The following is a 16,941-nucleotide window of genomic DNA, read 5'->3' as shown; positions in this document are numbered from 1 at the left end:
TTCATTCAACATTGATTTTCAAGTTGAACACACAATAGAGAGTAATTTCTTTGCAGAAGGTGTGATGAGTTGAATGACCACCAAAACGATTTCACCTGTGCACTCATGAATGAAAAAATTTCTCACTTACACTTATTTGTTAGTGAAAGTTAAGGGTGTATTGATTGAATGCAGGCCTTGATTTATATGCATCACAATTTGAATATGACTTAATTAAATGGTGATTATTTTTACAGCTGTTTCTTTTTTCGCAGCCATCTTTCTTGGGAATTTTTTTAAACGTATCACAGTATCTTGACAAAGTCTTAATGAAATGGTGATATGCTGTTTAAGGTGTTTTTCTTGTTTTGGCAGTTATATGTAACACAATCTCCTATGGACTTTTATGTAATCAAAAATAATAGGAGGAGTTTGTCATGCCAACGGCCTGAAAGTATGTTTTGTCAGTCAGCTGTGCTCACCTGCAGGCATCAGGAAGGGAAGGCCTCCGTTGTCTGTTTTATTAGCACAAGGTGTCAATCCATCTCTCCTGACTGTAACCTGATCACCACTGAATTGTACAACTACATGTTTTAAGGCCATAACTGCCGTGTTATCCTGCGCTAACTTGTGTTTCAGATGAAAGCAAGCACTCGAGTTTGTGTTGTAGGTCATACTCCTAATCCGCGGCAGTTTCCAGTGTACATCGGAGAGGAGAGAGAGGATAATTTCCAGCTTCTGATTCCCAGCTATGCAGACTGCTTGTGTTCTCTGTCCTTCTTCCCTTTATGAGTCAAATACGTTACCATGGCGCTTCGTCCTGTGAATTGACCATAGACATTAATTATGGAATCATCACCTCAAATCGGGGAGTGATCGCAGGATTGTGAAGGAGATTATTTAGGGCCACGACTACTTACCAAATTTATATAAATTGGGAATCGGAAATCACAGAGATGAAATTGTGTATGCCTGTTACACTTTTTACTGTAATAAAAAGCTGTTAAACTTCAGATTTTTCATTTAGAGAGACAGTGATAAACATGAAAGGCAGCCAGCATTTAAGTAAATTTAAAAAAATTATATTCATCAACCATGTAGCAGGGTGTGCAATTGAGATTGAGGAAGGCTCCGCCCCCTACTTCAATGTGATGATTGACAGCAGCTGATCCTGGTGGAGTAGCGTGGGAGCCCAAGTGTGTCTGTGCGAAACACTTGTGGTCAGACAGCTGGATGAACAGATATTCACGGCTGTTTGTTGGGGAGGGGTGGGGGGCAGGGATGACTGTGTGTTGGGGGGCAGGGGTGTGCGGGACAGGGAGTACTTCACGTGCTACATCTGGGCCAACTTCTGCACAGTCCCATCTGTGCCAGATTATCAGGGGCTGCACCAGAATACTTCTAAGGTCTGTAAAAGTAGCCAATCCTGTATGCAGAAGGACATACAAATAATCGGGGCGTACAAATGGGCACTCGCGATCTCTACAAAATCACGGCTCCCCATGTCAGCCTGCCATTCCCCTAAGTGTTGTAGTTGCTGTGTTTCAGTGTGAATGGAAACAAGTTCTTTGGTGCCATTCAGCCTTGTCCAGTACATTAGTTCAGCAATATAAAACCAGGGTCACTCTGAGACACTACTGGGCAGAATTCACATTTGCAGTCTCTTCAGAGATGGACATAATGGCTGACTTCTCGCATTCCCCATGGCACTCCTTGGGGATTAAATGTTGGACAGGTGGGCACCTGTCAGTTCCAGAGGGAATGTACCATAGTTACAATATTGGCAGAGGGGGGGGAGGTCACAGTAGGGTATTTTATTTCAGATGTTTCTATGACTACACAGTTAATCACCTGTGAGATTTATATCTCCATCGAGATTATGTGACAGCTTTTCCTGTCAGTTCATAATCACCAGGCAGGCTACTGGCAGTTTAAAGCTGTCCTATTCTTCCTCCATTGGAGGCGGAAAGGAAATGTGGCACTAGCCTGTGTTTGCAGGTGTGGTGGGCGTAGTTGGCCACTACCCCAACTCTGTCCCACCACAGTGTCTGTAACCAGGCAGGACTAAGATCTTGCCATTACTCTGGATGAACCTGGATAACATGGGTTATTATTTACACTCCCTCCTGGATCTGTTCCTCTCTATGCATGCCTGAGAGAGTGTGCGTGTGTGTGTGTGCGTGTGTACATTGTAGACAGGCCAGAGTTGTGAGCTTTTTTTCAAATTAATATAGAGAGGGTACCTGCCTAAACGAAGCATTTTCCACAGGGCAGTGATAATTTGCCATTGGATGTCTGTCACTTTCTCTTATGCAAAACCACAGGCCACTGATAAAACCCATGCCTTTGAACAGGAATAGAAGAACCTCAGCTTTCTCTTTCGATAGAGTGCCTTAACCGGTCCTTGGAGACCCATAAATCACAGAAAGTTGCTGTATTTGACAGGCTTCTCTTTATGTGCATTATACTGGAACTGTGTTGAAAACCACAGCAGTTACACACAAGTGTAGCGTGCCTATTGTTGATTCCTTAAAGGTCATTAATCAGATATTGGTAACCCACAGAATGGAATAATCTCATGGAAGGCTGTCCTTACATGGACACCTCTAGGATGGGGTGCTCCAGAGACCTCAGCGTATTCAGTACACTAATCTCTCGAAGGACCTGATCACTATGATCAGGGTGCTAACTAGCCTTATGGTAGGCTCTGTGCAACTCTGAGGAATGGCACGTTTATGTTCTCATGTTGCATATTATGCCAGGAGGTTCAGAGAGACAGTGTGAAACAGAGTTGTGTTTAATTTCTGCTTTGCAGCAATTGGCACTTATTTTGGCTTTGTAAAAGTTGAATTCATGAAAATATCAATCGTGTAATTTCATTCCTATGTATGCATTTTTTTAATATCTGAAAATGGCAATGAACTTGACATTACTTAATATAGAAACATCGATAGTAAGTGCTGTAGTAAAAACAATGTATAAACCTTTTTTTCTCTCATACCATACCTGTCACCTTTAGTGAAGATATGCACTGACTGTTTCGGAACACCTTGGCCTAACATTACCCCTCTTTTTGTAAAGTACAGACCAGTTCAATAGTTCAGCTATTTTATTAAATAAATATAAAATAGTGTAATAAATCATTCTTAGCTTCGTACATTCCTTTTACTGAGGCTGAATATTATAAATGGATGCAGACAGGCGTAAAAATAATCTTGCTTTTTTATTTTCTGGGCAACTGCCTCTCTTATCGCTTCTTTCTCATGGTGGCGAGTTTATGGAAAGAAAGCAATTTTCTTCTGTCTTGAAAGTAATTTTATCTCCTTTTTTCATTTTGATTAGCCATTTACACCAATATGAAATTCTACTTTCATTTATTTGTTTTTTCCATTATTATTATGAAAGTATATAAGTTTTTTGATAATGGTTTTTTTGTTGTTAGTTGTTCTTCTGTTTTCTTGTAGATTTCTCCATTAGTGATCTATTCTGGCACTGTAACCTTTTCAGTGTTGTATGGTGATGTCATTTATTCCAGTGTTCGGACCGGTTCTGGCACTTTGCTTTCTCGGAATTCTATAGTAGTGCAGATAATGTTCTGTAGTGACGTAATTTGCTCCCCAATGTTCTATGGTGATGTACTTTGTTCTCTGTGATCTATAATAGTGCACTTTGATTATCCAGAACTCTCTGGCTGTGGAGATGTGTTTTTCCAGTGCTCTCTGCCTGTGCACTTTGTAGTGGCATTTTCAGTGGTAATTTCATTTATGGAAATGTAGTTTTTTATTCAGTTATATAGCTAATGTGGGCTGTGGCATTCTAGCATGTCATGGGGAGTTTCCTGTCAGAAGTGTATGATAATGGAAAAGTGAGATTGCTTTTGGAGGCGGGTGTCTCTCAGACAATTCCCACCGCAGCCTGCGTCTGTCCGTCAGGGCAGCCCTTCTCTTGGGACTTGTGGGGCAGGTGCTAGCTGCGCAGGCACTGGAGGTCGGATTCAGTGCGAAGCGAGAAGGGCTATGAGCGGTGGCCAGTGGCTGGGAGGGGCTGGTGGGAAGGCTGAGTGCCAACCCTGGCTTGTTCATGGCTATTCCCCCCCCCCCCCCCTTTCTTCATACAGTATGTTGGTTGGCAGAGGTCCAGGACTTTAATGAGATTCCAGGCTGAGTTGTTTCTTTCTGAAAAGACCGAAAGCAGGAGGAATTGCAGTGAGTCAGAAATCATGGCTGAGAGATGAGAGTGGGGCTCATTAACCCTGGACCTCAGGAATAGACAGATTCTCATGTGTACCACCTGAAACCGGGGGTCTTTAATTTGATTATTCTTTGCAAGAGATTGATTAATGCTTTTCTTCAACATCCATTCTATAACATGGAAATAGGATATTAAACTTTGTTCTGGCATTCAGTGTTTTTTCCCCACAATTAATTTGTGCTTTGTTTTACTTGTCATACGTGAATATTTTAAAACATCTTTTCATACCAACACAGTTAAAACAAGTTATTGTGTTGGTATGTACAGAATAAACTCTATAATCATCTATTGTTTAGTCGATCGCTGACAGACATCTGGGTCCCTCACACCCACATGATGTGCTACAACAGCCGGAAAGAACGTGATAAACACATCTTGAGCTTTTGCATTCACTCTTGAGTCCATAAATTAAGGTCAGCTACCTCCTAAAATTACCCTTTGACAACCTCTGAAATGCACAGCCCTTCAAAGCAGCTGTTTAAAGGCTTCCCAAAATTCCTAGCTGCGCAGTTCCCACCCGTAATGTCGTCAGAAAGTCATCCTCTGCAGCGTCACGGTCCCACAGGAAAGAGATCAAAGGCATACTCGGCCTGTGTGTGAAAAATAAGGTCAGAAACACAGAGCTCTGAGCAAATGGAAAATGGAAAAGTGTTTACATTATGTGGAAAATGGGTGGGGCTGTGGGGTGATAAAAAAACAAGCACATGGAGGGCAGATAAGGCAGGTTATTGTAGTCATGTGCTGGAAACTGCGCAGTCCCAGGTAGAACCCTGACACGGAATGGAGTCTCTGCAGTTATCTGTTTCCCCACTCGCTTCTCATTATGCTAATCCAATTTGGCACATGTGCGATGAAAAGCAGCCGGCCCACAAAGTTATATGGCCACCACTGTGCTCTACCCACATGCCCGCTTCGCTGCAGTCTTTAAGACTCGGAAATAGAGAGCCCTGCATCTACCCTGAACAATCTACTCTCTTCTGAACTTATCTCCCATCATCTATCCCCATCGGATATTCGGTTTGAGAGCATAGGGGACTCTTGTCCTCCAGGAAAAGATATACAAGCTTCTGATTTTGGCTTTTCTAAACTACCCAGTGAAAATATTCACGCATACCTTGTGCATATAGTTTGACTTTATCTTAGTCTTTATGGCTCTAACAAATGGTTTTCCTAGGTTTTCCAGAGTTTGATATTCAAATTTGGATCAGATTCAAACATTGGTCCAGCTCCGGTTAATTATTTTATGGTAAATTAATAAACTAATGTGAAGTAGGCATCATTATCGAAAATGTTTTTTTTAGTATTTTATGTGTAAGTAGTGTTACAGTTTAAATAAATTGCATTTTACTCTTTATACATTTTTCTGCACTGTGCTGTGTATTCAAAATGTTTATGGTCTCTTGTCCCGTTATGGTTATGTGGCTTTTCCTTCTGTTCTAGCCTAACATCGGACGCTTGGGCCTCCCGCACGGTCCCTCGGGCGAGAAGGTGGCCGTGGTCGCCGTGGACGACTGCGACATCGCCATGGCGGTGCGCTTCGGTGGCCAGATTGGCAACTACTCCTGCGCCGCCCAGGGCACCCAAACCGGGCAGAAGAAGTGAGCTGAGCTTTTTTTTCGTCTGTTCCTCACTCGGAGTCCCACCCCTGGGGCAGATTTTCACTTTCGGTCTCTCCCTTTCACGCTCAGATGCCTCCTTTGGGCCTGTGCTTTTCTGCCCTCTGCCTCGGGCTGTTCTCTCGAGCAGCAGGCTGTAGACACAGTCGAAGCTGCGAGCCTTTTGGCCAGAAGGCACCATTTAATTACCAATAATTGACAAAAGGTCACACTCCTCCATTCACACCGCTTTTCACCGCTGATAATCTCTGTAGATCTTTATACCGTTCGGTGGCAAGCTTCACGGAGCTTGGAACTGCTTCAGGCTCAAATCTTATCTTTTCAGCTTTCACTTCTCTGCTAATTGCTTCTCTATCTGAAACCAGATGCAAAGAAAATGAGTTCAAGCGATTATGTGGTCGGTGGAGGCAACTTGTTCAAACACATTAGATTTTTTTTTAAAAAGGCCTAAAAGGGAATGCAAATGAGCCCCTACAGAACAAGTGGCTCTGGTTTGATAGGTGGCAGCCTGTTTGAGAGCTGCTCATGTCTCCCTGCTCATTAGTCAACACTTGATTTCTTGGCCGCTTGCGGTGAGTGTAAACCAGTTCCTCCTGCCTAACCCTGCCCCGTTTCTGCAGTAACCAAAAGCAACAGTCTCAAACATAATGTGCCAAAAAATATGAATTCCCACACAGAACTATCCAAATAGTTTTAAATGCCATTTGTTTATGTGTCTGCGGTATACTGTTTTTGGTCTGGGTCAAAGTTGAGTACAATTTCAATAATATGACAACTCAATTACCAGTGATTATAGAATGTTGTTGCCACAACCCCTGGTTTTCTGATGTGGGAATTTAGAGGAGTGAAGGAGCATGCCTCAGTTTTGCCTGCAGTTAAGTCTGTGTGTTCATGACATGTGTGCCTGGAAGCTGAAACGGAGTAACTGTGGCTTTTCCTCTGCAAGCTGTACTTGTTTTCTGCACACCTTATTTTTTTTGTTGTTGAAGTCGACGGGCGACAATTCAGAGCTGGAACATACAAATACAAACATGAAAAGCTTTCCCAGACAATCAGATTAATCATCGGCAATCTGCTGGCAGAAATGGGATAACAGGAAAGGCATATCAGAAAAGGTTATAAAATTGTTCAGATGCTCCATCAGAGATTTTGTCTGTACCATGGGTTATATAACCACACTAAGAACAAGTGCTTTAGCTAGTTATTCCACTTGACAGCCCGAATTTTGCAGTGCTGTACCACAGTCTATGAAATTTCCTCTCCTTGTTGCTAACTGGAGAATCAGGCACAATAGCCTAATAGCTAATACAGTGACCTCCTTCAGAGTTTGTGTCTGTTGTCGCTAAGGCTCAGACACCTAGCAGGAAAGTTTGTCCCAGAAGGCAGTGTCTCTCTATCTCACGGTCCTGACCCCCTACAGGTCCCTGGACCTTACCGGCCCGCTGCTCCTGGGCGGGGTTCCCAACCTCCCGGAGGATTTCCCGGTGCAGAACCGAGACTTTGTGGGCTGCATGAGGAACCTGACCATTGACGGCAAGCCCACGGACATGGCCAGCTTCATCGCCAACAACGGGACCACTGAAGGTCCGCCCTATCCTGGCTCCATCTCCCAGCTGCATTACATTACAGTCATATCATTATGCTCCAAACACTGCTGCCAAGCTTTATATCCCCACCAATTTCCTCAGCTGTTTCCGTCCACGTCAGGGCAGTAATAGTTTATGTGTGAAATCCTTTCATATTTGACTTGTCTTATACCTGAGTTTGGACTTGGAGAAAGCAATGTGTGTGCATTGGCTGACTGTAAGCTGGTTTCTGAAGTTACGATTTTTGTGTTTTCCTCTTCTGTCCACCTCTGAAATTCCCTGAGTAGGCTGCACAGCCAAGAGGAACTTCTGCGCTGGAAATGTTTGTCAGAACGGAGGCACCTGTGTGAATAAGTGGAACACATACTCCTGTGACTGCCCTCTACACTACGGAGGAAAAAACTGCGAACAAGGTGAGAGATGTGAGGAATGAGTGTTGGAGAAACAGAGGAAGACAGTGAATGTGTAAGATGGAGAATGTGTGTGTGTGTGCGTGTTTGTGTGCATGTGTGTGTGTGTAAGACAGGTGATAAAAACCTGTGATCTGTTGATTGCATGATTGTGTGATTGTGTGAAGCAGCAGCAGCTAACTGATTGTTAAGGAAGCAGACACTGCAGATAATGTGCCTGAGCTTCCTACAGAGGAAATGTCTCCACAGAAACAGTCAATGACTCACACGGCTATCCTAAAAGATCAGGAACAATGCTGTTTTTCTTTGGTAAAATGATTTAAGTTGAGGTGCTTGCCATTTGTAAACATGAATATGCACACTGTGCCTCTTATTCGTGTTTTAGAGCAGTCAGGTGACAGATATGTCACATGACCACATTCACAGATTGATTTTATTAGCTGGAGAAGGCAAGAACATTGTTGTGGGAAGTGTTTTCCTCTGGTCTAAAAAACACACTTGAGTGTCAACAGAATCAGTTCAAGAATTCTTTATCTTCTCAGTTTTTATTCCCAGCATTTGTTACAGTTTCCATTTGTTTGGCATTAAGATCCTGTGCACTCATAGGTTTACTTGGGTTTCCCATATAATTATGCAAAATCTGATTTGGGCAATTAGTCAAGCCTGAGTTCATTGTTTTTAGCTTTAGCTAAAACAACTGCCAATTGTTACTGTGCAGTAAGTGCTTTACACTGTAACTGCTCCTTGAAAAAAGAAATGATTGAACACCCTGTGTGTGGCTTTCCTTTTGGAGATGGCTTAGTTTGACCTTAATCCTGGAAATGATGCGCATGGCTGCCTACTCCCATGGTTTTGTTGCCAACATAGTAATATTTACCTGAAGGCAGGTAATTACAGGACATGCAAAGACTGAGTATGAGTCAGCATGCTGTTTTGGTCGTGAGCAGTCGCTAAATTGTGGTTTGGAATCAAGGCCAGGGAAGTGATGTTGAGGATGGAGCTAAAAGAGTGTGAATATGAGTACGGTTCATGGGGGAGTAAAGTGGTACTTTGTTTCTGCGGGTGGAGCCAAAAGGAGCAGTTGTGTTACAGATATTGTCAGGAGGGATACCGGTATGGTGGACAGGCTAAAGAAGTACCAGAGGTACAGTAAGAGTGGAGATAATATGGGCAGTGTTTTGGGTAGAGTCTCCACAGATCAGAACAGAAACATAGACGGGAAGATTCTGCTACAGGTAGTTGGCCCGCTACTCTGTCTTCGTGAAGGACAGTTAGCAGATTCAGAGGAAGTGATGGCTGACTGACTCATCCGACTGTCAGTTTGCGGTTGTGGTTTAATGGCTGGGCAAGCATTATGTAAGCTCCAACCCTAGGCCATAGCATGTCTTATGCCATTGATTGATTAATGCATAATTGTGTTGAACTCTTTCAGGGATAACTTCTATAGATGTCTTACAACATTTTTGTGGTAATTTTGTATTATGATAGATGCTTGGGTAGACATAACAGTCATTCTGCTCATGTGTCTACTATAGCTTGCTCCATCATGCTGAGCAACTGATTTAAAAGGCAAAGGCTCATGACAGCTGTGCCCATCTGGACAGTTTCTAGGGTAGGATTTCATGATAAATGCATTTCCTAGTTCTTGGAGTTCTTTAAAGTGAGAAGATATGCTTTAGTGACTTTGAAGGACTAGTGAATGTAACGTGAAAGCACCTTGACTCCCTGTGATACAATTTGTATGGAAATTAGCCAGCATACAGGTGAAGAGTTCTTTTACACGTGTAATGTTTGCATAGGGCATCTGTAGTGTCGAGCACACAGGAGAAATGCAAGTCACTGTGTGATCGCCAACCTGGAGGTGACCAGTTTTATTGGGATAGTCTGCTGCTAAGAGCTTTGTGTTTGCTGAATGAAGGTGTAATTTGTAATCGTACCCTCCCGGACCAGCATAGTTGTGTCTCAGAACTTCCTTTTGTCCCAGCACTGAGCTGCAGCTCCGGGCTTAGTCGATGGTATCGGTAGCAATTGTTTTCATTGCATCTGCTAAAGAGTTTTCAGAGTCACTGGAGCATTGTGCTTGAGAGAGGGGTAGAGAGGTGTGTGTGTGTGTGTGTGTGTATGCGTGCACAAAAGAGAGACAGAAAGAGAGAGAGAGAGCAAACTGAGAATGAGAGGGGGCTGCCAATACTATTTTCTCGCTCTCTCTCCGTCGGTCTGTCTCTCTCTATTTCTCTCTCCCCCCTCTCTCTGTCTGTGTTGTTTTAACAGATAATTGCAGTCATGCATCAGGAGAAACATTTGCCCTGGAGCCAATGAGAGTTAGAATAGTCTTGTCTTGCTTTCAATAGAAAGGGTGTTAGTAGCACTGACAGACAAGCCCTCAGTGGTTCTGACAACATTGTGCCTTCCTTTGGGGATTGTGCTCTCCGTAGGTGGTATCACAGAAGATCAAAAAAGCTCTCTATCTCCTGGCTTTCTGTGTTGAAAAGTAGTGTATTTCTTAGGCCTGAAAGCACATTGCACATGTTCCTTGAAGGCAATTATGGTAAGTACCAACACTCATGGATTTTTCTTAGAGATTTTAGCGAGTTTCTGCTTCATTGCTGCATTAGAGTGATTATTTCTGATTTTCTGAGTAGAACTCCTCTCCCACCTCCTCATATCGGAGTTGATTGTTCAATCCGCCAACACATTTGGTCTGTAAAATATGGGGTATGGCTTCGTGCCAGTCCAATCTGTCACCTTCGCTGGGCGAATGACTGAAGCGAAATGGAACATGGCCTGGTTAGGGCTTGTACTGGGGACCTGGGAAAACCAGGTTGCTTGTTTTATTGGCGAGTTATAATGGGGGTCTTCCTTCAGTGAGGAGGAAGAATTCAGTATGACTGTAGTAATGGGGGTGGGGGGAGTGTGCTGATTTTTGGATTAGACATTTTTTGGTCCTGACTCACTGTGTCCTGAGTCACTGACTATCCTGCTCTGTTTTAAAGAGCTGACCACAGTACAAGATTACAGACCTGTTTGTGTCACTCTGCCCATGGAAGCATCACCCTGTTTCATTAGCTTACATGAATAAATCCTTGACTCTCCAACTAATATGTGATTAACGCTCTGGCCCAGAATGCCTGCCATGCATTACCAAGGAGTTGAAGTTTTCTTCCCCTACACCCTCACTGTGTAACCCTTAGGTTCTTTGAAAGGGGTGATAATGTCTGCACCAAAGAAACCTACCTCTGAAGCATTTTGAAGTTGTTGGATTGGTGACCAAAATAGGCAAATAATTAATTAAAACGAATGGAAAAAAGGTTTAATTATCTTTTGATAGTTTTAATTATTTTGGCAAGAGGAACAAACTGCAGAACAAACATGTTCTAGCACTTCTGTAAAAGACTGTGCCACACCTTTAATGAGTTTTTCTCACAGTGAACAGTTTGCATGATTTTAGTCTGACTAAGCCAATTCTCCCTGAGGTTTGAATGTATTGTCTTGTTAGTTATGTCTCGTTTTTTGAGATCTCCCTTTTTCTATTAATTATTTTTGAAATATGCTATAGTTTTTGTTTGGTTTGTGAATATAATTACAAAAATAATTGCAACATACGTTAATTCAGGTACAATAATTGCAGCAGCTGGATTCCGCATTAGATGAATGCCTTGAACAAGTCAGATCAACATTCACTTGGAATTCGGAAGACCTGTGTAGATGTGTTGTATAATGCTTTACATTTACAACGAATCTAAGAAAAAATTTTGTACGAGTATTAACCGTGATGTAGTACAGACCTCTGACTGAATCCAGTCTACCCTTGTGATTAGTGTTTCAGTGTTCATCTTCTCTTTTTGTTTGTAATCCCCTCTCTGCAGTGATGCCGTCCCCTCAGCACTTTAACGGCCACGCCCTGGTGTCCTGGAGCGACCCGGACATCACCATCGCCGTGCCCTGGTACCTGGGCCTGATGTTCCGCACCCGGCAGAGCAGCGGGGCCCTGATGCAGGCCAACGCTGGAGCCTCGTCCCAGATCAACATACTGGTGAGAGAGCTTCACCGCCTCAGCGCTCCAGACAAAACACGGGGTGTTATGCCACCCTGGCAACCTCCACAGCAACCGTTATGGGAGTGGATACTACACTCTGTGACCCACCCCCATTTTTTTAAAACGTAAAAACAATTGTATGTACAATGACAAATGAATTGTTTAATTTGAGTGGAAGTAAATGGAGAGTTTATGGGATACAGTTTTTTTTTCTCGCTGCCCAGCTCAAGCTCTCTGACAGCCCATATGTATGTCCTGACCAACAAAAGGGAAGCAGTGCACTTTATGATCTTCTGTATGCTACTGTACTGTACTACAGCAGACCTCACACTTCACTACTGCACTGAGCAATAGGCTGAAGGATCTCCATCTCTCTCTCACTCTCTCTTCTTCTCCTCACCCCCTTACCCTTCTTCTCTCCCTCTCCCCACCCCTCTCTCCCTCTCTCTCCACTTTCAGATCAGGAATAATCATGTGTGTTTCGAGGTGCTCCTGGGAGAGACAGTGGTAGCGGTGCTGGAGTTCTCCCAGGTGCGGGTAAATGACGGGGAGTGGCACCACGTGCTGGTGGAGCTGAGCAGCAGCAAGGATGGGAAAGACCTCAAGTACACAGCCCTGGTGTCCTTAGACTATGGCATGTTCCAGGTAAAATATTCAAATATCAGGCAAATGGCACTGGTTTAGTAAAACAGTACCAGTAGGTTTGGTGTAAAACAGTACCAGTGGGTTTGGTATAAAACAGTACCAGTGGGTTTGGTATAAAACCATACCAGTGGGTTTGGTATAAAACCGTACCAGTGGGTTTGGTATAAAACCGTACCAGTGAGTTTGGTATAAAACCGTACCAGTGGGTTTGGTATAAAACAATACCAGGGGTAGTTGACTCACACTCTCTGGGGTTCTGCTCCACAGAGGACGGTGGAGATTGGGAATGAGCTGCCAGGTCTGAAGCTGAAGAGTCTGTTTGTGGGCGGGCTGCTGAAGAAGGATGGGTCTGTCCAGCAGGGCTTCCAGGGCTGCATGCAGGTGAGTCCCCCTCCCTACCTGTCCTCATCAGCACACCTGTTCACACCTGTGCACAAATATCCTGATTTGATACCTGTGCACATCTCCACCTCTGCATACCTGTTTCCACCACCTGTCTACATCTGTATGCTACACACATTTACACCTGTGTTGCACACCTGTTTCCAGGTCAGATGTAGTGCATTCTTTATGTGTGTATTCGCCCTGTATTCACCTGTATGCACACCTGCCATACTTTGCTGTTGGGATGGCGTGTTTGCCGGTGGGCTAACTGTGGTGCCTCGCAGGGCGTCCGTATGGGGGAGACGTCCACCAACACGGCCAACCTGAACATGGAGCAGGGCCAAAAGATCCGCGTGGAGGACGGCTGCGACCTGGCCGACCCCTGCGACTCCATCATCTGCCCCGAGCACAGCCACTGCAGCGACGACTGGAACACCCACACCTGCGTCTGCGACCCGGGTAAACTCCGCCCCAAATGACCAGCCCAATTACCGAGTCCTCAGCCCTTTTTATTCTGAGACCAGCTCTCTTCCTAAACCCTTTTACACTGAACCTAGACTTGTGTCTGAACAGTACTTCTCCTGTTCACTTAAACTAACCCTATTCCTACCCATATAACTCAGCCGAACTGAGCCTAACCCTTTTCTTCATTCATCAGACAAATCAGGAATAGGATGAGACTGATCACAGTGTTCCTGTCAAGTCCCATCCTATTCATAAACTGTTAAAACCTCTCTACACAGAAACTGTTCAGGAACAAAGATTCCCTTCCTCTGTGGCTTTTTATTCGTTTAACAGTATATTTGTATTAAAACCACATCTAACACAACCTGCATTTCAGGGTAATGTTTGCAAATTTCATATTCAGTGACAAAGCTCTTTTTTGATTCTTTGAGGTAGTTTGTTTGAGCCTTTTCTTATTGCCTTCAGGGTAAACACTGTCAAGTTGATGTATGCAAACATAAACCCATATGCTCATACGCACACAAACACTGTCAGATGCATTCACATTCACACTCCTGTGGTTTTTACTGCAGGTATCATGTATTCCTTGTTGTCACTGATGGGTCTGTTTCCTGTCCCGTTCCAGGCTTCTTTGGGAGGGACTGCGTGGACGCCTGTCACCTCAACCCCTGTGAACACGTCTCCAGCTGTGTCCACAAGCCCAGCTCTTCCCATGGTTACACCTGCGAGTGTGGAAACAGCTACTTCGGACAGTACTGCGAGAACAAGTACGCCCACCCCCTGCTCCCTGCCTCCCCCCCCACCCCATGCCCACCACACCCACCCCTGGAGGAGCGAGCTTAGCAGTGCTGCCTTTTCATAGATTTAAGTATTACAGCAAAAAAGCACCTGGTTACACATGTAGGGGAATTTATACTTTGTGTGTAAGAGTTCTTACTGAGCCCAGAGCTCTTCTGCTGCTCGGGGTGATGCAGTATTTATGGTGCAATTAGCTTTCAGAATCATGCACAGTTGTGTGGAGTGTGTGTATATCATTACTGCTACAGGATTGTGTGTGTGTGTGTTGAGTGTGTGTGCATGTGTGTAAGCGTAAGAGATATATAGGCTTGGTCCTATAGATTAGCATTATGACTTGCCCATGGCTGCAGGTTATAAGAGATAATCCCCACCCCTCCCTAGCCTCTAGTTTAGCTTTACTCTACGTCAGTGTACCTAGTTAGGCTAATGCGATCTCGTTAGTTTTGTATTTGGCAGGATTGTTTTGTTTGATTCTGATTAGGCAAATGTGATTTCAGTGCTAGTTTTGTACTTGGCAGGATTGTTTTGTTTATTTGCTGAACAGGTTACCCTACAGGGTTGGAGTCCTGATCTATGTGGTCACTTCTGACACTACGATATTTACTTCACTCTAGTGTGTTTTTCTGCACCTCTGTACTTTGAACTGATGCACTTGTCGTACGTCGCTCTGGATAAGAGCGTCTGCTAAATGCCTGTAATGTAATGTAATGTAATGAGATAGTGTGGCTGGCAGTGTGAACGTCATTTGCGGTTGGTGTGTGACAGTCCAAGCACAGTCTCAACCCAGCTGAGGAAATGATCAAAATGGACCTGCTGTGAGCTGGGTCAGGTTCCAATGTCTGTGCAGCATTGCTTATTATTAATGTTATTGCTATGTTAATTAACCCTGTGGGGAACCTGCCCTCGACTGGCTTTGATACTTGTCACAGAGACAGGCTGCAGTTTTTATTAGGTGTTAGTTCATGCCAAGATTTAACGACCTGATGTTGTGGTAATCAGCTCAATATGGACCATCATTTTGTCTGGGGACTGTATTGCCAGGCAGATTCCATAGCTGGCTTCAATTTGAAGGAGGAATTCAATGACTATTCCCAGTAGTCTCGAGAAGCATTGCAGATCAAACCCCTGTGTGTTGATCTTGGTGTTAACATTTCTGGTACTGAGCATATGCACCGTCCAACAGAATATTTTTGTAGACTTCAGTCTCATTTCTATGTTTTCACATAAGGATGAATGATTGCTGGTTCCAGGGCATGAGAATGATATGGATTATATATCTTCATTGCTTCTTTTCCCTCAGGGATGCGTATTACAGTCATTTAAGTCATATTCAATTTCCTCCACAGAATATTACTTTGAGTATAGGTCTTTGAAAAGTACTGACATGGGTAGATTTCTGTCTTTGTATGCATAAGTAATTGTTATGGTAATCAGCAAAGACTTGGTGAATGTGAGTTTAAAAGTGGAAAAATGAAATCTGTGCCCAGTCCAGCTGTCTAGATCATTGTGACAGTGTCCTCATTTACCTGTTTGCCTACAATATCAATGTAATTACTTGCATTTACATCATTTTTATTTGATATGTCATGAACTGCCAGTATATACATAATGTATATGTGCACAAAAAATTCAGAGGTAGTGAGAACAGACGCCATGGAATGTTCTAGTGTCAGTGACCTGGCTCTGCATATGGGTTTCAATTTCACGCAGGGTGGACCAGCCTTGTGCTCATGGCTGGTGGGGTAACCCAGTCTGTGGACCCTGCGACTGTGATGTCAGCAAGGGCTTCAGTCCCGACTGCAACAAGACAACAGGAGAGTGTCGCTGCAAGGTGAGAGTAACAGTCACGTGTGTCCTACCATGTGTGCTGCCATGAACATGCAATGCAAGCATTTCCTCATACAGTTGGCTTTAACTGAAGTCCATGTGCTGTGGGAATGGTGAGCCAGCAGGAGGCGCTAACTCTCCCACCGCTCTGCAGGATAACTACTACAAACCGATGGATGGGGACACCTGCTTCCCCTGCGACTGTTTCCACCTGGGCGCCGCCTCTCGCACTTGTGACCCCCAGACCGGGCAGTGCCCCTGCAAGGCGGGCGTGATCGGCCGCCAGTGCAACCGGTGTCACAACCCCTTCGCCGAGGTGACGATCAGTGGCTGCGAGGGTACGTTCCTCCCATCTCACCCCCACCACCCTCCCCACCCGCCACTCTAATCAGACACTCTGTGTTAGGTTTCAGGTTCAATGGATTCCCAAGACCCTACTCCACACTGATTATATTTAGGCTGCAGATTTCTTATTTGTCTGTCATCTTAGTGTGTGAAGTTAACCTTGTGGCAGGATTGGCTGTATCTTCAAAGCGAACAAAAAGTATTTGAAGGACTTCTTTATATTTAGCACTTGACTACAGGATGCAACATGAAAGCCGTTTTCCAGTGGTACAGTTTTTATTTTTTAATTGCATGAGAATTTTTTTGTGCACTGAATGTCATATTATGCACTGGTGTTAGATGATTATCAATTTAATTGGGAGTCTTTTCTTTTTTTGTCCTAAAGCTGAATTGTTAACGGCCCTATTGCCCAGGCTCATTAGCGACATTTAATGACATTGGCGGGGAACTCGGTTTTAACCCACTACATCTTTCATTTCCAGTGGTTTATGAGGGCTGCCCCAAGGCCTTTGATGCAGGTATCTGGTGGCCCAAGACCCAGTTTGGTCGTCCGGCTGCAGTGAACTGTCCCAAAGGATCTATTGGTGAGTGCTGCTAAA

General features: G+C 44.1%; 1 protein-coding gene across 3 annotated transcripts in view; it reads left to right on the top strand.

Annotated features, from left to right (window-relative positions):
- LOC118231615 (cadherin EGF LAG seven-pass G-type receptor 1-like) overlaps positions 1 to 16,941 on the top strand; it is an 82,446-nt gene that overhangs the window by 49,220 nt on the left and 16,285 nt on the right. For all 3 annotated transcript variants that reach the window (XM_035425612.1, XM_035425613.1, XM_035425611.1), the window contains exons 6-16: positions 5,671 to 5,828; positions 7,267 to 7,430; positions 7,720 to 7,845; positions 11,709 to 11,875; positions 12,338 to 12,523; positions 12,791 to 12,904; positions 13,192 to 13,366; positions 13,998 to 14,139; positions 15,881 to 16,001; positions 16,152 to 16,335; positions 16,825 to 16,926. In XM_035425612.1, the coding sequence (XP_035281503.1) occupies positions 5,671 to 5,828; positions 7,267 to 7,430; positions 7,720 to 7,845; positions 11,709 to 11,875; positions 12,338 to 12,523; positions 12,791 to 12,904; positions 13,192 to 13,366; positions 13,998 to 14,139; positions 15,881 to 16,001; positions 16,152 to 16,335; positions 16,825 to 16,926 (1,639 nt within the window). The remainder of the gene's footprint in view (positions 1 to 5,670; positions 5,829 to 7,266; positions 7,431 to 7,719; positions 7,846 to 11,708; positions 11,876 to 12,337; positions 12,524 to 12,790; positions 12,905 to 13,191; positions 13,367 to 13,997; positions 14,140 to 15,880; positions 16,002 to 16,151; positions 16,336 to 16,824; positions 16,927 to 16,941) is intronic.

The sequence above is a fragment of the Anguilla anguilla genome, chromosome 7 (assembly GCF_013347855.1).
Source record: "Anguilla anguilla isolate fAngAng1 chromosome 7, fAngAng1.pri, whole genome shotgun sequence".
Classification (NCBI taxonomy): Eukaryota; Metazoa; Chordata; class Actinopteri; order Anguilliformes; family Anguillidae; genus Anguilla; species Anguilla anguilla.
The sequence above is the reverse complement of the archived record's forward strand: the minus strand, read 5'-3'. Positions and strand labels throughout refer to the sequence as shown.